The 25,805-nt window shown below is 49.4% G+C and overlaps 2 protein-coding genes across 12 annotated transcripts in view; one reads left to right on the plus strand and one right to left on the minus strand.

The window, feature by feature from the left end:
- Positions 1 to 65: 65 nt before the first annotated feature.
- Acat2 (Acetyl-CoA acetyltransferase 2) lies at positions 66 to 18,751 on the minus strand. Of its 3 annotated transcripts, none has more exons than XM_076321115.1 (8): positions 18,611 to 18,751; positions 1,853 to 1,974; positions 1,498 to 1,610; positions 1,122 to 1,321; positions 817 to 1,046; positions 548 to 736; positions 283 to 445; positions 66 to 209 (listed from the first exon to the last, which is right to left on the minus strand). In XM_076321115.1, the coding sequence occupies exons 1-8, from the start codon at positions 18,678 to 18,680 to the stop codon at positions 91 to 93; spliced, it is 1,206 nt and encodes a 401-aa protein (XP_076177230.1). In that variant the 5' UTR covers positions 18,681 to 18,751; the 3' UTR covers positions 66 to 90. The 3 variants fall into 3 exon arrangements, with proteins under 3 accessions (XP_076177230.1, XP_076177229.1, XP_076177231.1); XM_076321114.1 differs by lacking the exon at positions 18,611 to 18,751 and adding an exon at positions 4,361 to 4,856; XM_076321116.1 differs by lacking the exon at positions 18,611 to 18,751 and adding an exon at positions 2,454 to 2,847.
- LOC143151710 (uncharacterized) overlaps positions 3,556 to 25,805 on the plus strand; it is a 217,353-nt gene continuing 195,103 nt past the window's right edge. For 2 of the 9 annotated variants that reach the window (XM_076321097.1, XM_076321103.1), the window contains exon 1: positions 3,560 to 3,634. In XM_076321097.1, coding sequence (XP_076177212.1) covers positions 3,589 to 3,634 — 46 coding nt within the window. In that variant the 5' untranslated portion in view covers positions 3,560 to 3,588. Of the gene's footprint in view, positions 3,635 to 13,582; positions 13,663 to 25,805 lie in introns of those variants that run through there. The other 7 variants (XM_076321102.1, XM_076321109.1, XM_076321108.1 and 4 more) reach the window with 6 other exon arrangements.

Genomic DNA, 25,805 nt, shown 5'->3' on the forward strand with positions numbered 1-25,805 from the left:
GTTATCATATACACAATTTCAGCTTTGTATATGTTTTGTAACAATAATTATTAAGTAGACCTAAATAGACTTAATTGGTCAAAGTATTTATTATTTTCTTTGAACAGCAATTGCAATTCCCATTCCACCACCAATACATAAAGCTGCAACACCTTTTTTTCCACCAGTTCTTTCTAAGGAATACAGTAAAGTTACTAAAATTCTTGCACCTGAAACACATAAATTTAAATATAGTATATTGACAAAATTAGTATATTGAGATATTACTTTTATTCTACTTACCAGATGCACCAATTGGATGACCTAAAGCAATAGCTCCTCCATTTATGTTAACTTTAGTGGGATTTAAACCAAGAGTTTTAACACACGCTATTGCTTGCGATGCAAAAGCTTCATTCAATTCATATAAATCTACTTCTTCTTTGGTCCATCCTGCTTTTTTCAACTGAAATATAAATTCAAATTTATTTTATTACATACTTAAAAAATTGAAAACTATTCTATTTTAGTAGAATGTAATAGTAAAATAATATTAATATGTACTAACCACTAACTCCACTGCTGGAACAGGACCTATACCCATAATTCTTGGTTCTACTCCAACTTGTGCCATTGCAACAATTGTAGCTATTGGAAGTAGCCCTTTTTCAGCTGCAGCTTTTGCAGACATGAGAACTACTGCTGCTGCTCCGTCATTTATACCAGCTGCATTACCAGCAGTTACTGTACCAGCGGTCTAAGCAATGAATAATATTTCTAATAATCATTGTACGATTGGATATTTTAATTTGTAAAAAAAATATATATTATTCATACTTTCAAAAAAGCAGGTTTTAATCTCTGAAGTTTTTCAACAGTTGTCCCAAATTTAGGAAACTCATCTTTGTCCACAATAATAGACTCTTTTTTGGAAGACACTGTTACAGGGATAATTTCTTTCTTAAAGTAGCCTGCGGTAACTGCAGCTTCCACTTTTTGCTGAGATTTAGCTGCAAACTCGTCTTGTTCTTCTCTACTTATATTAAAATCCTTGGAAATATTTTCAGCTACGAGAATTGCAATATATATCGATAAATGTGTGTAGAAATTTGCATTTATATTAATCGTGATTCTTTGTATACCTGTTATTCCCATATGAACTCCATGGAATGCATCTGTTAAACCGTCGCTTATTAGAGTATCTATTAGACAAGAATCTCCTAATTTTAAACCACTCCTAAGGTGCATCACATGTGCAGCAAGACTCATGCTTTCCTGACCACAAGCTACAACAGTTTGGTTTTCTCCAGTTTTTATCGATACATAACCAGTCATAACTGCTCTAAAAAGTAAGTTCGTATTGTGAAAAATATATAAACTAGAGAAATTATATATGGCTATGTATCGATACATAGTGGAATTTTAATTTATCTGAAGTACAATAATAATGTATTAATAATCGAATATTGTTTCTTCCATATGCTATCTTGTTTTATAAATAGAAAATTTAATATTTACTTTAAACCAGAGCCACATAGCATATTAATTAAATGGGCAGGGATATTTATAGGAAGGCCCGATGTTATAGCTGCTTGTCTTGCTGGATTTTGTCCTTGACCAGCGGTTAATACCTGTAATTAAATGTATATTACAAAAATATTTCACGAAGTTTATATTACTTGTATTCTGATAGAATTATTCATGAATATTATCATATTTTACATACATATTATGCGATACCTCGGCAATTAAAATTTTTGCAATGCAGGCACATGTTTTTAAAAAAGTTGGCCATATTTTATTTATTTTTTTTTAATGTTAAATCATTTAGATGCGTTGTCCTGTTTATTACTAAATTATAATTTTTAATTACCTGTCCCACTATAACTTCAGAAACATCTGTGGGTTTAAGACCAGCTCTTGCAAGACTCTCTTTAATAACGATACTACCTAAATCTGATGCTTTTATCGACGACAAGGATCCACAAAACGATCCTATAAACATTGAAACGCATTGTGTAACTAACGTAAAATATAAATATTTAATCGTTATTTAATATTTATAAGTTTAATTATATATTTTATACAGTGTTCTAAGAAAGATAATTACAATAGTATAATATACTTATAATAGAAATAAAATTTTATAATTTCAAATGAAATATTGGGTAAAAGAAAGTACGATTAATAGTTAAGTGTGTAATGTTTAAGACTATGTATATGTATATTTTGAAAACAAGAAGTTATTAATTCATTAGAGACAAGAATAAGGGCAATAGTTGAAATGTATTAATTTAGGATTCTTTTAATCCATAATATTATTATTGTATTCGAAACACGATCGATCGAAAGTTGAAAATTTTATGATTTACACAAAGTTATTTAAACTGGATTAGTATTATAATATACTATAGAACTAATTCAATAACATTCGTTCGTTAAAAGATTTATTCTTGTAGTATATAAACTTATACCTATAGGGGTCCTGACAGCCGATACAATCACAACTTCACTGGCACTCATTTTTTAAAAATTACACCCGACTCTACGGAAAACTGAACTAAGACTGCCGCCACAAGCCAATATAACGGAAATAAGTAGTAGTCGTATAGTGACGAGATTGGTCACAATTTTCGCATGCGCAATCAAGAACAACAGTGTGCATAGCCTATGATATGGGTGCGAAAGTCTAGCTGGTCTTCGACGCACGAGTAGATCGTGCAAGACTGTTGCGTTATAAACGTAGTTTAATGCGAGTTGCTCACACGATGAATTTCACATTGAAATTTTATTTGTAAAAAATATATGTCAGAATTCTTTAACGCATTCTGTGCAAAATAAGAATAAGTATTTCTAGTTCGGTAAAATTTAATAGAACGATACGTAAAAGGATCGTTGTGCGATTTGTTTCGTGTAATCTGTTTTAGAAATTATTTTTACAAATTTTCTTCCTTTAGGGCCCCTTTATTCAACATTCAATATTCCTCACATTTACATAAGTTTTTCAAGCGTTCGAACAGGGGGCCATAAAAAAACCCATTTTTATTAGATTTTAATACTTCGCTGACGCCATTTTTGACGCGCATGCGCGAAAATTGCGTTTAATCTAGTCGCTACGAGTAGCCAAAGCACTGGTGACTCGTGGCAGTAACGGCTTAATGAAAGTGTGTCAAACGAAATTTAAATAATTACATTCTTTTGCGAAGAGATCCACTTTCAAGAACATTGTATTCATTTTAGGAGTACGATAAAAGCTTTTCTCTGCAGCGTTATACGTAGAAATAAACGCTTAAAAGGTATCGATGCGCACCATTAATGGTACTCGGGTCGTTCGAGCAGCGAGATTAGATTCGCGCGAAAGAATAGCAATTTCGAATATGGTCCAAGTAAGAATTTGATGCCGTTTGCATTCGTTGGTTGAAACGATTAATTTCAACGGTCCCTATCGGGGCCTTTATTGTCTCAGACGCCAACACGTCCCTGATAACGTCACCGGTTGGTTGACTTCTAATTCGGCGTACAGGTGGCGCTGAACCACCAATCGTGGCGCCGTGGTGGTGCTCGTTTGTTTTTACCCAGCGTGCATTGTGAACAGTGACTGGTGCTAAGATGGCCGACAACAAGGAGGAGATTTCGGAGCTCGTCGAAAAGCGAGGTATTTATTGCGGTTGTTCGATTTACTTCGCGTGATTGCTGTACGAAATCGAGGCACGATGCACGGCGAGAGCGTCGGTGTAGATGGACAACCGGTGCGATCCATAATTGCCATAAAAATCACGCCATCTGCACGCACGGTGTCTAGGAGGAACGATCGCGAAAATCGTCGCGATTATACCAACGAATCGGGCCCGTTTTCCGTGTCTTTTGCAACGTCCACGGTGCTCGCGGCTGGTTAACCCGACTCCCGCTGACAGGGACACGCCTGTCAACGCGACGTCAGTCGCGGCCAGTGCCAAACATGCCACCTTTTGACAGGGCTACGTGCACACGTTCGGCTGTACGACACCCTTCGCGCAGCGTGCGTGTGGTACGTGCGAGCAGCAGACAGAACACACCGTGCTCCTCGTTCTCCTCGTTCTCCTCGTGTGTCCGCCTAAGCGCTATGCTCGTTACTCATTAAGGTCATACGCCGACGGCCTTGCAATTCGCACCGTCGCTCAAGTAATCCCTCGCTCGAGATTACCGTTATCTCTTACCGCGAATTTACTGCCGGCTGATTCGTCTAACACCTACGCTCCGGTTGCCGCCGTATGTGCGCGAGAGCTCTTACGCGCGCGTGTGTTGCCCACGGATTCCCGATCGGCGGCATTCGAACGTCGTCGACCACGGGGACCGTAGCGATGTTGCAGAGGAGAGGTGCAACGTGTCCGTTGATACTCACCGGACGATAAATGCACGCGTTGTGTCGCGATAGATCGCCGCCGGTCAGGGAAATATCGACGACGATCGATCGCCATCCGATCTTCTTTTTTCTCTTCTCCTCCTCTTCCTCCTCCTCCTCCTCGTTCTCCTCATCCTCATCCTCATCCTCTTTCTTCTTCTTCTTCTTCTCTCGCACGTCTCGTGGAATTTGTACCTCGGAATTACGCGTATCGACCCGCCGCGTTCGGATACTGCGTACGTGTTTCGTTCCATCGTTTCTCCGCTTCTAACTGGGTCTCCGATAAGAGTACGATAATTACGCGCACGCCCGACGTTGTTGTAGGTTTTGTTTTGGTGCGCGAGGGAATTAACATGTTTGGTAACACGTGGTTCCGTCGTCCACGTTTATAGACAATCGAAACAATCGCGGTATCCGCGCGAGTCACACGATACGTTCATGATCTTCTCGGTTGCCGCGGCCCTCGTCGCGTTTACGAGCCAGTGCGCGTTTAATATATTGTCGTTCCACGACTATATGTAGATCAGCGGACGAGTCATTTGCTCGATACACGCGATTATCTTTCAGCGGCCATCTACTGGCTACCGCTGTGTACCCGGACCGTTTCGGTGATCGTTTAATGGTAATTCCTTTTTTTCCGCGAGAACGGCGTCATTTTATCGATAAATTATGTAGGCTGAGGACGATTATCCGTCGCGATCAGCGTCGCGGGCCGATCAATCGGGATTTCTGATCGTCTCTGCCACCATAATGCGATTAACTCTGTTACATGCGTCGCGCGTATTATGCGACGCGTCCTGCACACGGTGTGCACGTACCTCGCGTTGCGCATCGAACCAGTTCCCCATACGTCTTTATTAGAATTTTCTCGTGGACGCCTCCGGTCGATTTTAATGCGATCGGTAGCCGCTGGGGGCACGATCCGGGCCATCGGGCAATTCATTTCGGCGCGAAATTGTAAGTCGAGGCGCGCCCTGACATCGCGTGACTGCTACTTGGATTCTTCTCGACGTTTTTTTTTTTCCCCTCGATATCCGTTTAATCCATTCGGGAACGAGCAAGGAGCAGCTCCCAGTTTTGCGATATTTCACGTGCACTGCGACGGGAGCGATTTTACGCGAAACGTCGATGTTTCTCGATCGGCGTGCAACGTGCGGCACACGTGGCCACTCGATTCGGTAATTGTCGTCGTTACGCGAACGCCGCTTTTCCCTCGATTTACTCTAATTTTCCTACCCCACCACGTGGCGTCGCTTAAATTTTCCTCTTCTTCGTACGATACGACACTCGCTCGTAATCGGCCCGTTCGCAGCAACGGCTGTATTTCGCATCGGTGCGTATATCGCGATATCTGTAATCATTTTGCAATGGCGGGCGACGATAAACCTATCGTCGATATCCTTTACTCTCGAGTGTACCACTTCACCTTTGAACCGCCTACGCGTTTACGTTATTGTGACTCCAAATTACGCAAACTTCCGGTCTGGACGGTTGACAATCAGATAGAAAATTAGCCGATTATTAACCTTTCACGAACGAACGTTTTAAAGATCCAACTGGTAACTACCTTACCAGAAGTAACCCAACACGTGTTCGTAAAGAGGGTTGTTTGTTTTCTTTTTTTGATAAAGTTTGCATTTCTTTATCTGTACGTTTATCGTCGACTTTCGAATAAACACAACGCGCGTACAAGTTCCGTTGAAACACTCGAAAGGAACGTTTCTTCCTCTCGGTTCTTTGGTACTCGAGCGATTCGAATTGTCCGCTCGGTGCGTATTTCGCGATCGTAGCCGCCAGTTGGTATTAGACACGCTCGGACGAATTTTAACGGAAGGAAGTCGGCCATTTCTGCTCGTCCGCGAGTGCACGTGTCTTCGATTGTATCCGAATTCGGCCGCGTCTGTAACCGGGGGACTGTAAACGGAGAAAAAAAAGAAAAAAACAACTCGTTTCCATAACGTTACGCGCACAGAGTAATCGTCCACTGCGAATCACGCGTTCGCGTAGGAAAGTCGGCGTAACGCGCGGACATTTCGCGCACACTTGGAGAATAAGGTCGTTGGGTTTTACGATTCGATTCTGCTCTCGATTTTGCCAATAGCCTTGTTATTAACCGCTATGCAAACTAGTTCTTTTTTCTCCGCTCGCGACCAAAGATCTACCGTCTGGAGGATCTTTTTTTTCTTCTCCGAATCGCAGACAGCAATTCGCCGCGAGTGTCATCAACGTTTTTGTCGTTGGTCCACGGGAACGGTTCGATCGTCGAAAAAACGATCGTTCCGCGAAAGAGAGAATCCCAACGCTCGAGTCGCGATACCGACGCGAGAAGAAACACGTAGCCGAATAATCGCGTGAATTAATCCGAACGAGATCCGTTGGTATCGCGCGTACGTAACGAGCACGGGCGGTACGTAGGCATTGTATATTACAATGTAAACGTGACGTTCCCCCGCGACGTGGCATCGATAAACGAAGCCGCGATAGATATTCCACGTCGATCTGCTCTATTTGCTGTCCCATCTACGCGCCGTGTACGCGCCGGTAATAACAAGAACACCGCGCGCGCCGTAACGGCTCGTATATTTCGCTTTAATATTTGACACGGCGAAACGCGGACAGAAACTCCGCTCCGATCCGCTCCGCTCCGCGACCAAACGCTTAGCGTACGGGTGTATCGAAAACCCGGTGTTTCGTTCTCGCGCTTGTAAAGATCACGGTCGAGCACTCGAGCGCGTTTGCAACAGATGACGGGGATACTTTAAGTAGGTTGCATATTTATTCGCGGTGGCATAGAACCGCGTTCGATAACGGTAGATTATTGTTTTGGCGCGGTCGGAAGCTGCGCTCTCGTCTAGACGATGCGAACGAGTTTTTCTTCTTTTTTCTTTTCTTTTTCCTTTTATTCAGCGTGTTTTCCTCTATCTCGTGTTCGCGCCACGTAAGCGTTCTTATTGCGTCGAACGTTCGCGATTCGATCGATCGATCGATCGGTGCACCCCGTGCGGCGAACGCCTCTGCGCGTTCGGTTCGCGTGGACGAGGAACCGTCTCGCGCGATTTCCGCACACGTGGGGGGAACACGTGGCCGTTGATGCTCGCGCGAGAAAAAAAAACAAAAAAAAAAAAAACAATCGATTCGTCGAACGGGACGAGGCGAATTGAAGAGCAGGCGCCCTCGTGGGCCCTTTGTTGGTTCCTCGTTCGACAGGTTCGCGTTGGGGTTGTCGTAAACAGGAAACGGTGCGGAACGTTTTAAATTGGCCGGCATTTGCGCGACATTGAATCGGCAAAGGGAAGCCTTCTAGCTCTAACTCGTCGTTTAACGAATCGTCCCGTTCTATTGATAAGCGCCAGTCCGCGGAGACGCGCGGCGTAGTTCCACATGCATAGTTCAGTATAGATGAATCGATCTCGTAATTCCCGACCGGTTCTCTTCTCTTCGCTGGGTAAATACACGTCGAAACTTGGCCTAACCGCGCTTCTACGTGCAACGATACCGTATGGAAATATACATTTTTCAAACTCGCGATACAAGGATTTTATCGCGAAGACAATAAGCGGGACTAAAGGTTCGCTTCCGGCGATAACGAAAACACGATAGAGACCCGCCGATTCCTCGTGAACGATGCAAAACGATTCGGTTTTATCGACGATAACGGCGAGTAACGTTTTTCAATCGTCGTTCGACGATGTCCTCGATTTCGTAATCGGCGATGGACAAAATGCGCCGAACCGAGACGTTGAATTCCCTTCGATCGGCGATTCGGAAAATTTTCGATCTCGAACTGGGCTCGATTCGAGCAACGATGCTCGTTGAAAAATGATCCGCGATCGAAAACCAGAGGATCTCGTTCCGGCTCGATTCCGCGAGGTGACCGCTAATTATCACTGCAACGTTGCACCGTGTAATACGCACTAATTATTTTAACACCGTTACGTAATCATCGACCGACCGTGTTTTCGATCATCCGCCGTTTCCTGTCTCGGCGGCGACCGCGTTCGCGGAAGATCTTCTCACCGTGGCGAGAAAAAAAAGCGAAACTCCCTCTGGACGATCGCGACGATGATCGTTACGGGCGAGCCGTAGAGGAGCCATTTTCAAAAACGACGGAAAGGTAAGTCGCGCGCGTCTTTGCGGATCGTTTCGTCGTTTCTTCGTTTATCGGCCGTTCTCGCGTTTACGTCGTGTGACGAGCTTCGTTTATGGATGCATCCTTCGTACTTGCCCCGTTATGCGCACCGAGTTAATAATCTGTACCGAAACATTTGCATACTCTCTCGGGTACGAAGCTACACGTTCGACTCTCTCCCGATAGTTCTTCATTTACACGTTTTCGCGGGAATTTTCAACGCTCCATCGCCTTACGTCTCCTCTTCGTCTATTAAATGAACTCGTTTACCGCGAATCGATCATTCGATTCGTAATGCCATCGAACCGATCGAGATTTCATATTTCGATATCATTGTAGAAAAACTCGACGTGTTTACGTTCCACGGACGTAAACGGTTTCTTTTTTCGCAGACGGCGCGTTACCAGTGCTCGAAAAAGCCTACTAGTATCGATCCGACGACAAAGTTCGATCGTAACGTTTAAACGGTCATCCTTCGTTCGTCCTCGATTCCGTGGTTGAAACGCCTCGCGGACCGGTTCCGCGCGGAATCGGGCCCGCGACGAGGAGCGATTTTTTTCGATCGATCTTCCATCGACGTTTGTAACGCGCGCTTGGGAACTCGTCGGTTTCTACGCGGATACATCCCGATACGCTTTATCGCGCTATCGATTAGAAAAGCCGACAATGTACAAACGAAGTCCACTTTGGAAGTGGCCGGTTCGAACGGTTAAGAGGACATCGTTGATCGTTCGTACGATCGTAAGTCGATCGAGAACGATGTTTACGCACCGGTTCGTTCGTCGAAACACGAAGTCGCGCGTGGTTTCCTTGGCTCGAATTCTCGGACGAACACCACCATTGCCCGAATCGTGAGCCAGAAACAATTCGCGGTTAGGGTATACAACACGTATGAATATTCGTGGCCGTAGCGATTGTAATAATGCAAATACACGGGAATAAATTTGCCTTTTATTTACCTCCGTTAACGCGTTATCGCGAAACGAAAAGTTGGCGGACGGTTCGTAGAAATTTCGTCCAAGTTCGTGAATTTCGACGAGGTCGGAGCGTTACACCGCTCGATGCCTGATGGCCGATTCGTCGGAAACGGTAACCGTCGTTACGGAACGACCTTGCGGCAATCTTCGAACAAATATTTCTCAACCGATATCAGGCTCTAAGTAAAGATGTCCGGAGTTACGCTCAGTTGGCGTACATAGCCATTTAGCAACTGTTCCGCGCGACGTTTATCGCAGGACATTTGACGTAAACGGTCCCGTGTTCCCGGCGTTCGAACATCTCGATACCTACGTCACGATACGTGTGTCGGGATGGATACCGCGGAATAGATTCCGCGAGTTCGATTTTGCGCGTTTTCTCGACTCTTTCTCGAATCGGGACGATTTTTCTCGAAGAACGAGTACACTCGTCGCTAACGCGGAAACTTTTTCGATCATCACGCGTTATCTTTCCGACCGGGACGAGTAAAAATCGCTCTCGACGCTTGTTCACATTTTCGCACGCGGCGATTTCGAGAGGGCTTGCTTCGGTGCCCCTTCGCGAAGAATTTCGATGGTACGCGAAACGATAAAAATCCTTCCGTGCTAACTAGCGTTTTTTCCACGCGAGAGGAATGTCGGTGTACCAGGGCTAGGGAAACAAATTGGTACAATTCGCGCGGCAGTCTGTGATTCGACGAGGAGAGTACTCGATATATTTATCACGATCGCGCGCAAAATTGTTCATCGTCTCGCGTAGAAAATTCCGACAGTGGCGATTCAACGAAAACGCAACACGTACGGAGAAGCGTACCCGGTCGCCGGATGCGGAGAATGGGTCCCCTATCGAAACTTACCGCAACGACGATTCTGAATTGTCAGTGTCTAAGTTATTTTCGACCTCTGAATTCGCATCGGATACCGATCCAACCCGAAACAACCGCGCGAAAGAGGTCCAAAGTTTGCTCGGTGCGAACGATCGAAAGTCGGTTCGTCTCGGCGCGAAATCGCTAATCCTTGGTGTCGGATTTCTCGCGACAAGGCGCAACGGTTCGTCGAATTCCAATTTCGCTCGCCCCGTAGTCGTTCGTCAGATAAGATAATTATTCGCGCGGGATCGCGACGATCTCGCGTGAAAAAAGTCTGGAAAGAAGCCGGCACGCTCTTGGATACGAGCGAAGCGAGGCCGCGCTTGTCCGTTCGCACGATTTATTAGGGCTTAAATTGGCGCATGCGTCACACACCGGGTGTACGTGACTAACCGGAACTTTCCTTCCACGGTAACGCACGTGGATCACGCGGTATGCGGTGTGGATGGATGCGATCTCTCGCGCGGCGCTCGCTTAGAAATCGCCGGAGGAAAGTCCGCTCGCGAGCCTCTATCCGTCTCCCTGTCTTTCTCTCTCGAAACTTATGGCCACGTTTTCGCACGTCGCGAGCGTTAAACGCGCCGACGCCGCGACCGGCGTGCTCGTTGCACGCAGGGACCACGCCGATTTCTACGCCACCGGTCCACGCTCGTCGTCCGTTTTTTCCCGAGGTACGAAACCGTTTTGCGAGCAGGGCCCCGTGAAAGTCGACCGGGCCCCGTCCGAGCTGAACCAGCTCTCTTCGTTGTATCGTAGAACGCGACATCCTGTCTCCGGTATTCGCCACTTCGTCGAATTTCGGTGCGCGCTCCGGTTGCAGCGGACCGTTGCAGTGGACCGTTGCATCGGGACGACTCGGAGCGTCGATAACGCGTTTCAATTCGAATGCAATCGTTGCACCGTCTCGTGCGCGATACCGTGCTGAAGTATATACGAAAGAAAGTAATCGTACACTCGGGACACCGTGTATATCGCACACTGGGCCACGACCGAGTGTACGAAATCGCGAGTTCGCGAGGAAAGAAACGTTCAACGTTTCCAGCGACGATCAAGAACGAAACGCGGGTACCTGTACGAAGTACGATGCACCCGCGTTCGATCGGGAATCGGGCTCGTTCACCTCGATGGAGGAGATATTCGATCGTAACTCTGGAATTCCGTAATTTCGATTACGTTTACGTGGCTCGTATTTTTCGCACCGGTGACGATGCTCGCGTTGCGCGAGTTATATTTAGGGAAAGCCGAATACCGGTTGTGCGTCGGTGAATCGAACAAGCTGCTAGACGCGCGATAATTATAGTCGTTACGGTTCGATCGTGTCGTCTTTGGAATTAGTTTCCATCGATTTGTCGCACGGTGGCGATCGATTCGTGCTCATCGGGGACACGGTTCCGTTCGCGGAGAACGATCGAGCGATTTCACGTCGGCGAGAGAGTTTCGCGGTGTCGCGCGTCTCGGAAATAGGAATTCGTCGAGTTTTACGCGCTTCCTGCGCGCGTTCCTGACGCATTGCTCGACAAGCGTTGGCACGATGCCCGCGCGGTGTCGTCACACGACGTCCCGGCCCGTGGACCGAAAAAAGAGGACCGAATCTTCGGGAACGCAACCTTCCTACCTTCTGGCGCACCCTTCGTCCCTCCTTCTCTTCCTCCTCCTCCTCCTCCCTCCCGGACGCTGCAAGTTCGATGCACGGCCGACCAGATACGAATTCCGCGCGCAACATCGTCCTAAATTACACCACCGTCTTCGACGTCTGCGTCCTCCAAAAAATCGATAGTCATTCGATCCGTCCCGTTTCTCGCCGGGACAGAGAGCGCTCCGCGATAAAAAATACGCGCCGCCTAAAAATCGCCACGGTCGATCGATCGATCCGCTTCGACGCGATCGGCCGCGATAAAAAACTCCGTAGCCTCCGGGAGCGGTTGAAAAAAAAAAAAAGAAAAATCGAGCCCGGGGCACCGTAAAAATTCAATTACCCGCGCGCGTTGTACGTGCACGGGCGTTACGGTGAGACCGGAATACTGTACACGGGGACCGGTAAACGAACGTAAAACGTTTCGGGTGGGAGGGAAACCGAGCGTGACGGAGCCGAGGAATCGTTACCGGTGTCCCAGCGCGCGTGGAAACGATATTGCGTAATAAATTAAATTTGAAACAAACGAAAGACGCGGTCTAGGTTGACTCACCCGTTTCTCTATTTATACGGATGATCCCCGGTCGCGCGAATTGTAAACATTCGAGGTTGCGTTTCGGACGTTAAAGAGCGCTCTAAATCGGTCGTGAACGACACTCGTTTCGTTCGCGCGTTTTTCAATCGGGCTGTGGTACGCGCGCTCGCGAATCACCCAGCACGGCTGGAATCTCGTCTCGAAAATGATGCTCGATTTCGCGAACGAAGATTTACCACGGAACGACTCGAGACGCACCGTGGCGCGGCGAGTGCAACGCGCAACGTGCAACGTGCACCGCGCGCGGTCCTTTAGGGTCGAGAGTCGCGACCGCCGCGAGGGCGGAGAAAGGCTCGCGAAGGTAAAGGGAGAAAGGGAGGGTGGGGGTGGGGGGTCCGGCGGCGCGGTGCATCGACTCGAGGAGAGAAGGGGGTTGATTCATCGTGGAGGCACAGCACTCGGCTTCACGCAGTCGTAGAACGAATCTCGTTCATCGCGATTCTGGACGAGCGGGACGGGCCAGTTACGCGTCTTCCACGCGAAAGTCAAGGACGCGAGTCGACGGAATTCCGGCTCTCGCATTCTCGGGACACGCGAGAGAGATAGTTAGAGGGAGAGAAAGAGAGAGAGAGAGAGAGAGCGATACGAGAACGCGAGAAAGTCGTGTTTCGGTACGCCGCGCGTTCAATTTGCGCATTGGTCCTCGTCGACGTCGAGAAGAGGAGAATCGTCGAGTCCGCTCGAATTCAACGGTAATCGAAGGCTTGTCGCAACGTCGGGTCTCCTAGTGCGCGTCGTTTCTCCCGGTTCGATCGCGGAAACGAAGAAAGTTCGAGCGAGAATCGGGGAGTTCCAACGACAATACGTGCCTACACGTTATTCTAAGCGGATGATTCACCCGTGAGCATCGGAAGCGTTTAACTTTCATATTCGATTCGTCCCGGTTGCCTTTTTCGGTCGACCGGTTGCTCCTCTCGAGCGGGCCGAGATATTTCGTTCTCCTCTTTCCGTCGACGATCGAGACCGAACCCGATCGATGGTTACTCGTTTTCCACGTTAATCGAACGAACGTTTGGTGTGAAACAGTTCGTCGAGGCTGGATCGTGAGTGCTCAGAATGGTCGTCGCGATGCTCGCCGACTACGGGCAACCCGATTTAGGTACGTGTGGCATTGTTCAGATTGTTGCCGCGCGAACGAATCACCGCGCGCTCCCGATACGCGTCGAATTCGCGAGAACGATCCACCGGGGGCACCTTTTTCGATTTCGTTTTTCCGACTCGGAAGAAAACGGTGTTACGCGTTGCACGCGATGCAACCGGTTTCGCGCAACAGGCCGAAAATACGTGTACCCGGGGAACAACGATGCACCGAGGCGGGGAACGGTAGGAAATTTCAACGTTCCGCGTTCCAGGAACGTTGTCGTTACCGTGTAACGAGACGTCGATTCGCAACTTGTCTAGTTTCCTTCGCGTTTCTTTCTCTTTCGTGGAGAATCCGTCGAGCGTGACGAGGAGTTCGCGAAACCCGGTTCACACGTGACCGCGTCTCGCAAGGCTGGATCGTTTCGGGGAATTCGGTCGTGTCGGTGGAAAAATCGCAACGAGTGGCTGGTCGAACGCGAGATCTTTTATTCGCGGGCGAAAACACGGCCGAAATCCTCGCCTCGAGAGACCGACGAATCGCCCCGTTAATCTCGGTACCTTCCTAACGGGAACTCGCTCTCCAGAGTATGTTTCTCGGTAATTAAAACTGTTGCAACGAGTGCTCCGGTGTTTCCTCGGTCCTCTCGTTGCATCTTACGGTGAAAGAATCGAGGTCCCCGCGTTCGGTAGGTTTTCGGCCCGTAGACTTTGCGCGCACGATGGAACGCTCGAAGCTCGAATTTCACGGAACGAAGCAACGGTGTATTCCGCAACGGAGAAGTTGCTCTTCCGAGCGTAAAAATTCCGCGACACCTTCCCCGTGGAGAGCTCGGTGAATTTGTTTCGAGGAGGCGCGTATCGCGACGTCGTTTACGATCGAGAATCGCTTCCAGGTACCAAAGGTCCGCGTTTCACCGACTAATCGATTTCACGACGAAATTCGCTGTCTCGCGTTAAGAAACTGGTTTCACGGTGAACAAAGGCTGAGCGCGCGCGCGCGTGCGCGGTTGTCTCCTCGATATTATCGCGCTTTTTAAGGCGAGGCGAAGGCGATTTCCTTCGACCGAGCGTCGAGAGAAGCGCGCCGCGATCGCTCGCTTCCGCGGCTTTCACGGCAGATTGCGAGCGCGTTCGACGCGAAATTCAACGGAAAGGAATGCCGATGGAAATAGCCTCGCGAAACCGACGACGACGTCGGTGTTTTCGTATTTACGGGAACGTCGCGAGTTCGGGGTCACGCGACCTCCTCGCGCAATTCCAATCTTATCGGCGGTGAAAATACCGCGTCGAGGATTTGCACGGGATCGACGAATCTCCGCGGAGGGAGAATTTTCGTACGGATCGATCGTCGATCGAAGAACTCGAAGGAAATTCCGAGAGGATTTGTGCTTCTAATGCTTCTAAACGAAGCAACATCCCGGTTAACGGAACACGCGAACGACAGAGCGTACACTCTCGCTCGAAAGTTCGAGGACGCGGAGCCAAGGTGAAAGAAATTGGCGATGTTTGAAATTTTGTCCCGACGCGGCCGCTTCGCGGTGATCGGTGTCCTCTTTTGTTTTTATCGACGCTACCGTGGATTCGACGCCACGACTCTTTCGACCACGACGCCGTTCTTCCGCGTATATCTCGTAACGACCGTTCTCATTTGCAACAGCGACGTAATTTATTACGCTAGAATTTCTTTTACGCGAGAATTTTTTTTACGCTAGAATTACTTCTACGCCAGCAATTTCTCACCACGGATGTTTTTACGCCGGAATCTATTTACGGAAAATTTACGTCGAAAATCAGCCAAGCTTTTCCGTGCGTTGCTTCGCGAGAAACTTTCCATCCTTTACCTTGGAATAACTCGCGATCAATTCGAAAAGAAAATTCGTTTGTTCGGTTTCGTTTTTGTTTCGCGTTTACGGAGCGTTCCGCGACTTACGAACTATAGCGTGCGCTCGATGAAACGCACGGAATTTTCACGTTCGATTTCTCGTCCGGATAAACGGGTCGGATCAAGCAGAAACTTTCCAGATTTTCCGTTTTTCGCGTCGCGACAAAGACGATGAAGGGAATCATCGAGCTGGCTCGTTGCCCCGATTGGTCGTTCGCGGCGACGTCTTCCGCGAACGAATCTTAATCCGGTCGGTCGATCGTTCGAAGGCGTCGCACGTGCCCGGTTCGAGGAGCGACTCGAGCCGCGCGGGTTGCGAGTTCGCGCTCGTTCGTAAACCATGGCCTAGGTCAATAACGGAAACCGTACGCGTTTAAAACACGCACACCGACTCGTTTTCCTCCGTCCTTGGTCTCCCCTTGGATTCCCTTTTCGGATCCCCTCGCGCCCTTAGTCGTTTGCCGAGAGGGAGTAGACGTTCGCGTCGAGACCTCGCGCGTCCTCTCGTGTTTACCCTGGGCATTGTTCCAGCGCTTTCATCGAAAAGCAGCCGGCGTTTTTCTTTCGCGCCTTCGACAAGGAAAGTTTCCTTATCGCGGAAAACCGCGCTTAATTTATGGCGTCTACCCCGAGGGAGGAGCTCGAGTAGAGAAAGACGTTCGTAGACGTGCAAGGTGACGGGACCCTCTGGACAAATATTTGTCCCCGGCGACGGTCACCGTTCGCCTTCCTTCTTACCTTCTATCTCTCGGGGTAGCTAACGTTCGATAAGTGCCGCGCGGAAACGCTCGAAAGTACACGTAACGCGGTTAACAAGGAAGGAGGGCCTCCATTCTGTGTTGCGCGCATTGTCGCGCGGCAATTCACGAGGCATTGTTCTCCGCGCTTTTCAGCACCGGGCCGAGAAAAGTGCAGCTGCCTTTTCCTTTTGTGCGAAACGTTCCGTCGCCCGCCCCTGCGGATTTCGCGAGATCGCAAATTGCACGCCCGTCGAAACACCGACCACCGCCTCGCACCAAAACCACCGTAACTCCTCGTCTCGATTTTCCGCTTACGGAGACTCGTCGGTTGTGAACGAGCGCTCCTTCCGCGTACAAACGTTCAACTCGCGAGAACCTCGATCCGAGACTCGTTCGAGTATCTGAGAATTCCATTCTTCTGAATTCTGACACTACGACGATATAATTTTCCACGGTAGCGGAGGCTAAATCGATTCTCCGCAAGAACGAGCTCCTTCCGGGTGAATTCCACAAAGTTAGAGACCCCGATTACAAGTGTATCTTGACCTCTCCCTCCGATTGCTCCTCGACTCCGTTTCTTCGAACTCTCTCGATCCTCGAACCGTATTTTCGAACGGAGCTCAGGTGTCGTCGATCGTTCGGATACTCGCGCGCGTTCTTAAAATTCATTCGTTCTTCCCTCCTCGCCTATACCGTGTATTCCTACCGAAGGCGTGTCACCGCTCACGGTCGTCCTGCGCGTCGTTACTCGCGTCGAAGGATTCCCGCGTGTAACTTTAGTTTTTCCGGTTGCGTTAACGGAGTCTCGGAGTTGGCGTCCGTCGGGCGAAAGGTCGACACGGACGACCGTCTTTTCCGCGAAATAGCACCGTGGCCGCGGTTGCGAGCGTCGCGGTAATTAACAATCCCCGGATAACCGCGTCACGGTGGGTGTGTTCACCGTTTAACCGGGAACGGGCGAGACGTTGGTTGGAGCCGCGATCGATAGCTCGATCGACGGTTAAAAGTGGCCGGATCGATCGATCGGGCGGGCGTTCCTCGACTCCCAGCGATTCGTTGCTGCCCGTCGACTCGATCCGGGCGTTAATTAGATTTGCATAACTGGCTATACGCCGAAACGCAGAAACGATTGTCGACGTGACGAGGCTCGCGTCGCGTCGCGTCGAGTCGCGTCGAGTCGCGTCGATGCACGCCGGGTCGATTGTTATTACCTTGTAGCCAGCGAGCGTGTACTACGCGCGTTCCGAGGCGTAATCACCGGCCGCGCGCGGTATATAATTGAATATTAGAAACCGTGTATCCGTGGGTCGTGCGAGCCGCATTAAACGAGTTTTTACCATTGGAACGAGCCAGACCGACCGGGAAAGGCTACCGGGATGCATTATGCAATTATTACAGCACTCTCGTGCCACGGATTTCGCTGTCCCGAGAAGGACGACACCGCGATGCATTTTTCGACGTACCGGACCAACGAAAACGGATCCGCGATTCAAATTCGGGCATACGTTATTGAGAACGATCGACGAGAAAGAATGTTTCGTCGATGATAATTAACATTCTTTTCGAACAAACGGGTGTTTCTTTTTTTTTTTCTTTTCTCGCGACGGACTCTTTTCCACGAAGCAATTTTTGCTCCCCTTCGAGACACCGCGCTAGAACCGGCAAAGTTCTTCGGTTACGTCGATTATCGGGCGTTCCCTTCGTTATTCATAATTCGTCGCAGTTCGTAAAACCACCCTATACTCCGGTAGACCCGTAATCCGTTTACTGGGTCGTTCCTCCGACCAAACCCCCCTGTACGCGCAATGAGAAACGAGGAAGGACGAGTCGACGCGGAAACCGCGAATACGACCTACGCAATTTGTACAGAAAAATGTTATTTAAATTCCAATTCTTCCACTTTTACGATCGTTCCTCGTGATTTCTTTAGACGAGAAACGTTTCTTTTTTCCGGTGCAAAGAGCGACCGCGGCTCGGACTTCGCGTCAATCGAAGACAAAGTTACGGATCGTGGAAATTTAATTGGAGATCCGTTGACGTTGACCTTTTCGCCTCGCGAGCATCTACGTCGCGTAATTTATTCGAACGCGTAAAATCAAGCACGTGGACAGCGTCGAGAATTCCGATACCCTCGAATACCTAGGAATTTCCATTCTGTACGGAACGCGTGCTCGATCTTTCGAAAAACAACGACCCACGGAGCCGGAAATACCATTCGTGTTGTTTATCCGCGAATTTCTTTCTCGGATAATTTATTCGCGAACCGAAGCACGCGAACGACGTCGGGAAGCATCTCCCTCGAGTATCGGGACGAGGTAAAACGAAGAAAATAATTAACTCACCTAGCCACTGGTACCTTGGAACGTTTGGTCTCGTATCCCGGCACGTGTCTCTCCGATGTATCGATCCCATGGTTTCGGTAACACCACCCGGTACGTAGGGCGGAACGAAATACCATTGGCGTTATTTATCCGGGAACAAACGTGCGTTCGTACGGTGGCCGAGTCTCGCGTTTGATCCACGCTTTAATTACAATTGCGCAACCAACGTTTCTCTCACGTGAACGGTTTGCCGACCGGTGCCACGGAGAACGAATGCACGGCTAGGAGGGAAATCTTGAAACGGCCTTCGACGAGTTTTCGATAATAAATCATTTTTACGAAGCATTAACCTACCGAGCGCGCACTGCGCGGCGCGGCGGGTCGCCGATCGCGTTACACGGTTGACCTATTCGCGCAGCTATTTGCGTGGAACGCGCAACAAATTGCTGCGCCTCTCTCGTTAGAAGCTGGCTAATTCGCCGCGCACTGCGCTCGCGCACTCGCTCGTTTCGCGCGTACATTTTTCGCGTTGCGTCACACCGCGTACGAAATACGCCTTCGTGCGATCCGTGCCGCGAGACAGCGAACGCGGAACAACACGGGCGAGTACGGTCGTTGGACGAAATCGAATAAAGAGGTCAAAGAGGGATTCCGGTGAAACTTTTAGAGGAAGGTATCTTCTTCGCGGCCGTGGAACGTTGTATCGTCGAGTTCGCTCTGAAACAGTGTAGATTTTTAGTAATTTTTTGTTCCCCTGTAAATAAGACAGTGGCTGATTTAAATGTTCCGTGCAACGTTTTCGTGAATTTTTAGGAAAAGATGTTAACTCGTTTAGAACGTACAAACGTCCTCGTTCGACCTTACGTTTCACCGTTCCCGAGAGTCCGAATTAAGTACAATCGGAAATATCTGGAAACTGGTTTAGTATGTTGTTCACGTTCGGTTGTTTAGGAATATCGATTTGCATACGAAAGGCAGTCTTTTAGCCCCATTGCACACGAGTGATTTTTCCGGTGCACGATCACGCGTCTGTCTCCGTTGTTTTCACCCGTGGATGCAAGAAGAGACGTACGATCGTGCGTCGAAAAGTCGCTCGTGCGCATCGGGGTTCGAAGAAAGCATCGCAAAAACAATTACGGGCAGAAAAAGTCCACATTTGCGGTAAGATTTTCCAACGGAATTCTAGGTACTCGTTGTACGCGTGTACGTGTACCGACGCGATCGGGGATCGGTGTTTCCGTTTACCTATAAGCGTTTTTCAACGCACCGTGTCTGATGGATGGTTGCGCCAGGAGCAGTCTAGACGCACCGTGATCGGTCAATCGGAATCAGAGCCGAAGGCTGGTGCATCGATCACGCCTGCGTTTCGTAATGCACGCGAGCAGGTGATGCACGTACCCGTGGATATCGCGGCGTGGCACCGGGATCTGTATTTCGCGTTATCTCGAAATTCACGGGACCGGAAGAGTCGATACGTGTCGGGTTAATTCGAAACGAAAGGAATCGGGCACGCGTCTCCCAGCCGTGTGCGCGAACGCGCGCGTGGGATACGGAAACACGGCTACTGGTGCTAATAGCCTAATTGGGTTTGGGGCAGCGTGGCCACTTCTTGGGAAAACATCTTGCACCGTTACCAGGTGTCGTAAACCTGGGGCGAAGAAGCCAGTACCGTATACCGTGTGACCGTAACGGATCGTTGAATCGACCACGCGTACACGGTCTCTCCCGTGTTTTCTTGGACTCTTTGGAGAATATTGAAAACTATTCGAGCAAAAATAAAAGACGAGAAACTTTCGTCGAACGACGAAACTACATTAGCCGGACACGGTACGCGCGTATCTTCGACTTTACCGAGTATCCAAAAGTATTGTAATAAAATCAAACGCGAAAAAAGAAAAAGAAAAAAAGGAATTCACGTACCAAAGCTTTTCGAACGATGAAACTGTACTAACCGAACACGTTACACGCGCATGGGAATACATTACCTGGGTCTGGACGTTGCATTCGAACGAATGCGTCTCACGCTGATAGGAAGCTCGCCTTAAAGAGCGATACGAGGCGCGTGACGATCATGAAGATCCGCTTACCGATCGGCATTCGTCGGAATGCATAAATTTACGTGGCTAAGTAGACGTAGATGCTATCTGTGCCGATTCGAGGAGGTTTCTTTTGCGCGAGAATCGTGGCCACGCTCGTTATACGAACATTTTTCCGTGTTACCGCGGGTTAGGGTTGTCGATCGGTCTCCTCCCATCGTCGATACGCGCCGCGATAGAAAGTTTCACCGCGTGGCGTTATTAAGTCGTAATTGTATTTTCTCACGTCCCCTTTGGGCGGGTCGCGGCTTTCTAGGATCAACGATAACCGCGATTAATCGTTATCGGGCGCGATCATCCGGGATGATGTTTGCAACAGGATGAAACTCGTTCCATCGAACGAAGCAGGATACCGGACGATATTCGAGCATCGCCGACAAAAACTCCTCGCTTCTCTAGTTCGTGTTTTCCACGTTACGAAACGGGTTTACACGCGTTTGTTCGGCTTTGACGGCAATCCGCGGACATTTTAACTGCCGAGTAATACTTTCGTTGCGAAGAGCGTTTATTTACGAACGACACAGATCTTCTCCTCGTTTCGGCGTCATCGAAGTCCGTCTCGCTTCGTTCCAGCGTTCTAATCGTGGTAACTCGTTACGACCAACGGTACGTAAAATTTCAGCTCTCGAAAGCGTGGCCTCTACTTTCGCCGTACTCGGCTCAATTGTTCGTACTAAAAATATCGAGGAAACGAAACCTCGTTCGACGGAATTAAATTTCATCCGGTTCCTCGAATAGGTTTCTCTCGTTCTGTCTCGGTTAACGTCTCGAATCGTTGGTACGCGATACGCACATTTCGGTAGAATCTCCGAGGCGAATCGGATCGCTAATCTTCGAATATCCATTCTCCTGGGGATTCAATTTTCGAAGTGTACCGTCGCTAAAACGCTCGGAGTGCTCTTCGATCCCCGAGGCGAGCGAACGCGTCCAATTTTAGACACTTTATCGCCGCGGACTCTCGACGATCTTTCTTCGAAGAAGCGTAAATTCGTTCGTGTAATCTGTTGCTCGATAACGCGCGGCACCTGTCGATAAAAAAATTCGGACGATCGATCGCCAGAAGAGGCGTACTCGACGTAAAATATTTACGACCCGCGGTGTTAAATGCATCCGTTCCGCGGGAATCGAAAGCCCCGTACTTTCGAGCGGAAGCGTACGCGAATTTCCGATCGAAACGTCTCGGAGAAATTCAGCCCTCGGGGGAAAATGTCCCCGCGAAATCACCTCGTCGTTCAACGCGTCGCTTCCTCGTTTCACAGCGCGTCTCCGGGATCGTTTTTTTTCTGCTAATAATAATTCAATGTTTCTTGTCAATTTCAGGTAAGCAAGCAGAGTCCTCCCGCGATCTTGCGAGCGTGTGGCGAGCCGAGCCTGGCCACCACCGCGGGCGGTGAGTTTTATACGACATCGGCGTACGTCTCGTCGAGCCATGAGTTACGGTAATCCGTATCGGTTATTGCTTCCACTGTATATTCCGCAACGCGAGATACAGTTGGCGGGTTTTGCTAATTAAACCCTCCGCCGTCTCGCGGCCGGTTGTTTTTACGTTTGTTTATACGGGGAGTCAAGCTGCGTGAAGAAAATTAATGTAATTATCGCGGTAACTCGAGCTAAGTGATCCCGACTGGTCGCTCGCGCGAGCGAGCTGGATTCTAGTTGCGAGCGGTGACCGAACGATTCGACGATAAGAAGCGCGTGTGTCCGCGATGCTTTAGAATTCTCGAGCTCTCTGACTCGATCTCGGTCGTGGGGCCTGCGTCGAATCGCGTTTTATCCGCTGCTTTCATCCGCTGTCTCCATCCGAACTCGATGACGTCGTCGTCCTCGTCTTCTTCTTCTTCTTCTTCAACGATGACGCGCTTTCGAATCGGTCGACTCGTACGTTACCGGGGGAATCTCTCGTTCACGGAACGGAAGAGTTTCGACTAGATATCCGAATACGTTTTACGGAACGTCGATCGTAAATTTCGTACGCGCGAAAACCGGCGCTCTCGATGGATACGGTTCGATTTAAATCCAGCGAAGAAATTCGCGATGGAATTCGACCGTAAGAAGCGTTCACGGCGCGTTACGATACTCGTTCGTTCGGTGGCGAACTTGCGTCAAACGAGACGACAGACGTTACATTTGTTCGTCGATCCGTGGAAATCTTTCCCTGTTGGTGCACGGAGAGCTCGGATCGGGAACGCAAAGAGAGCTTACGCTTCGGGAGAATCGTAGATTTCGTTCACGTGGAAAGCGGCGGGCGGTGGTTGCGTCGATGAATACGATTTAAATTCAGCGAGAAATTCACAATGGAACGCGAACGATAAGAGACGTTCTTTCCCCGGCGCGGAGGGACACTTGGCGGAAATTAATTCCGAGCCGATCGAGCTTGCCGAGATTAATAACCGATAGGAACGCGCAGGGCCGGAGGGGAGGTGTTGGGTTAACGAACGCGATTCTCCGAGCATCGCGTTGCGGTTTCTCGAGGTCGAAGGATACGGACGGGATCGATAGACGGGTGACAGTGCGTACGGATCGAAAGAGAAGGCTCACGGGATAGTTTCTCACGGGAGGTGAGTCGATCGATGGTGCGCGGAGGGGAGTTGGGGGACGATCGCAGAATCCGTGCCAGGGAAAACGGTACCGCGAAACCTGTTATCTCGGCCGATAATTCCGGCCCGTGATTATATTCGACTCGGCTAATCGTCTCGCGTGTTTACGCCGTATGTCGATCGATCGAGTGTTCGAGACACGGTGGAAATCGTCGATCGATCGATGATCGAGTCACGGAATTACTTAGCGGAGAATCGAGAACGAAACGAATACCTCGATTCGCGCCGATTCGATCGCCGCGATCGTAATTTCTGCGACGAATTCGGCCCGTTGGATCGCAAGGTAGCGAGAAAACTGGGGGGTTAAATGGTAACGAGGACGATGATCGTTTCTCTCCCGTTCTCGTACGGAATCGCGGGGTTTCCGCGGTGTACTTTCGCACGGAACCGTAAGAACCGCGCAACAATCTCGCGTAAAACGTCCTCGTTGCGGAAGCGGGTACGCGAAACATCAGCGAGCCTCGCGCAGTCGCATTAAGCCGAGCAGCAAGCCGTTTCTCGTCCACTCGTTAGCGTCCCGCGAATTAGAAGCCTTTAATTGTATCCATCTGGGACGGTTCACGATTCACCGTGACGCGAGCACGGCCGCGCGAACGGAAAACGGTTCTTCGAACGAAGAGGAAAAGAAGAAGAAAAAAAAGAAAAAAAAAAAAGCGAGCTCGATCCGTCGATGGAATTCTTCGATTTCGTGGCGGAGCGGTATTAAGCTTCCGCGGAAACGATGAGCTTCCTTGAGCGTGTCCGACTAATTTTCCGAATCGCGTTTCGACCAACGATAAGGAGCTCGTTAAATTCCTTTTAATTGTTCGAGCCGGCGCGAGAACGGCTTTCGCTCCCGCGCTTTTTCTCCCGAGGCTTTAGTCGCGGGGTCGAAGGGTAATTCCGCTCCATGTTTTTTTCTTTTTTTTCGCGTTGGAACACCGCGGCTCGAGTCACCGGTCGCGTCTATTTTCGTTAGCGACAGGTTGCAATAATTACCGGTAGACCGCGAATTAATTAGCGTCCACGAAGGTAACCGATAACGAGTCGAACGACGCGATTGCCGTATAATCCGCTTTCGACGTTCGCGGATCAAGATCGTCGATAAAGCGTCGGTTATAATTCTAATTAGCCTCCGATAAGTTCGGTACGATATATAGTACGGTGTTCGTGGCAGCAGTGGATGGACGCGCGCGTTTACGGTGTCGCGTTTCCTTTCGGTTCGTTTGTTGCACCGGTTACACGTGTAGAGGTCGCGTTTTGCGCATCGAGGTATTAATTCCACGCGTTACGTAGCCGATGCTGTCCACTGCTGCGCCTTTTCTTTTCGACCTGTTTTATAACCGAGCGGGGCTTCTCTCTTTTCTTGTTTTCGCGTTCGGTAGCCTGTCGCGCGTCGGATCGAAGATAACGCGTCGCACGGAATCGCGTCGCGATCGAAACCGAACGGATCGATAACGTTCAACGTTCGTTCGTTCGTTCGTTCGTTCGGACGTTTACGAAACGACGAACGAGTTTCGAGGAATACGCGAACCGGTCGTGTTCGTTGAACGAACGTTCGAATTCTGGTCGAGGGGACAACTGGTCGCACGGCGACCCATTTTTCGATTCCTCGCTCGGGACTCGGCGAGCCACCCACGTGGCTCACGAACTCGCCTCGAGGCTTTCTCCTCGTTGCACCGTTGCGCGATCGTCCTATCCTCGTTCGCGGAATGAAACGCCGACAAACGAGGAAACCATCGGGAACGTTTCCCGGCAACGATTCCTCGGGGTCGTTCACCTTCGCGGGTGGCTCTCTTCTTCTGCCCTCCCCTTCAGAAACTACTCCTCGTTCGAAAACGTTGCGCCATCGAACGTCGATTAAATTTCAATTTGGCGCCGGAGCGCGGTAGATCCGCGCGAGACGTTCGAACGACGCGTTGCGAAGCTCCCGTGCGCGCCAACGATCAACTCGGAGGGATTCGAACGCTCTTGCGAATCCATTGTTTTCGAAACAGAGACGTTCCTAGACGTTCCTAGTCTCGTTCCAGGACGAAGAAATTATACTCGCGATAATTCGAACGGACCGATGTTCGAGGTCCGCTGTTTAAAGAGTCGATGACGATTCTGTATTATAATAATCGCGGGTTATCTATTCGCGTGTTCGTTGTTGGCGAAGGACGCTCGAGTATCGCTCGAGTATCGCTCGAGTTAAATTAAGATAGTAAAGCGATAAAGCGTTTCGTGCAATCTCCGATCATCGTCTGTTTTCGTATCGTCGGTGACGAATAGGGTAGATAACCGCGTTATTCGAATGGAAAATGATCACCCGTTACGTTGAAATGATTTATTTTGACGCGTACCTCGACTCTGCAACATTTTCCGCGACCATTTCGGAACACTCTCCGAGGCGCGTCGATTCTCCTCGCTGAGGTTTCGGACTCGGTTTCGTTCGAAAACGCGCTTCTCGATAGATCCAACGATCTTCCATATCGCGTTTACGCGCGTCGCCTCGATAGATACACGAGATTCGAGATCCTCGCCCTCGATCGTTCCCGATTCCGC

This window comes from Ptiloglossa arizonensis, chromosome 9 (assembly GCF_051014685.1).
Source record: "Ptiloglossa arizonensis isolate GNS036 chromosome 9, iyPtiAriz1_principal, whole genome shotgun sequence".
Lineage (NCBI taxonomy): Eukaryota > Metazoa > Arthropoda > Insecta > Hymenoptera > Colletidae > Ptiloglossa > Ptiloglossa arizonensis.

Coding starts and splice junctions, on each gene's coding strand:
- Acat2 (XM_076321114.1), bottom strand. CDS start 4,436: ATGGCGATCGATCGTCGTCGATATTTCCCTGACCGGCGGCGATCTATC. Junction 1,975..4,360: donor ACGCGTGCATTTATCGTCCG/GTGAGTATCAAC, acceptor CAATGTTTATAG/GATCGTTTTGTGGATCCTTG. Junction 1,322..1,497: donor CTATGTGGCTCTGGTTTAAA/GTAAATATTAAA, acceptor CTTACTTTTTAG/AGCAGTTATGACTGGTTATG.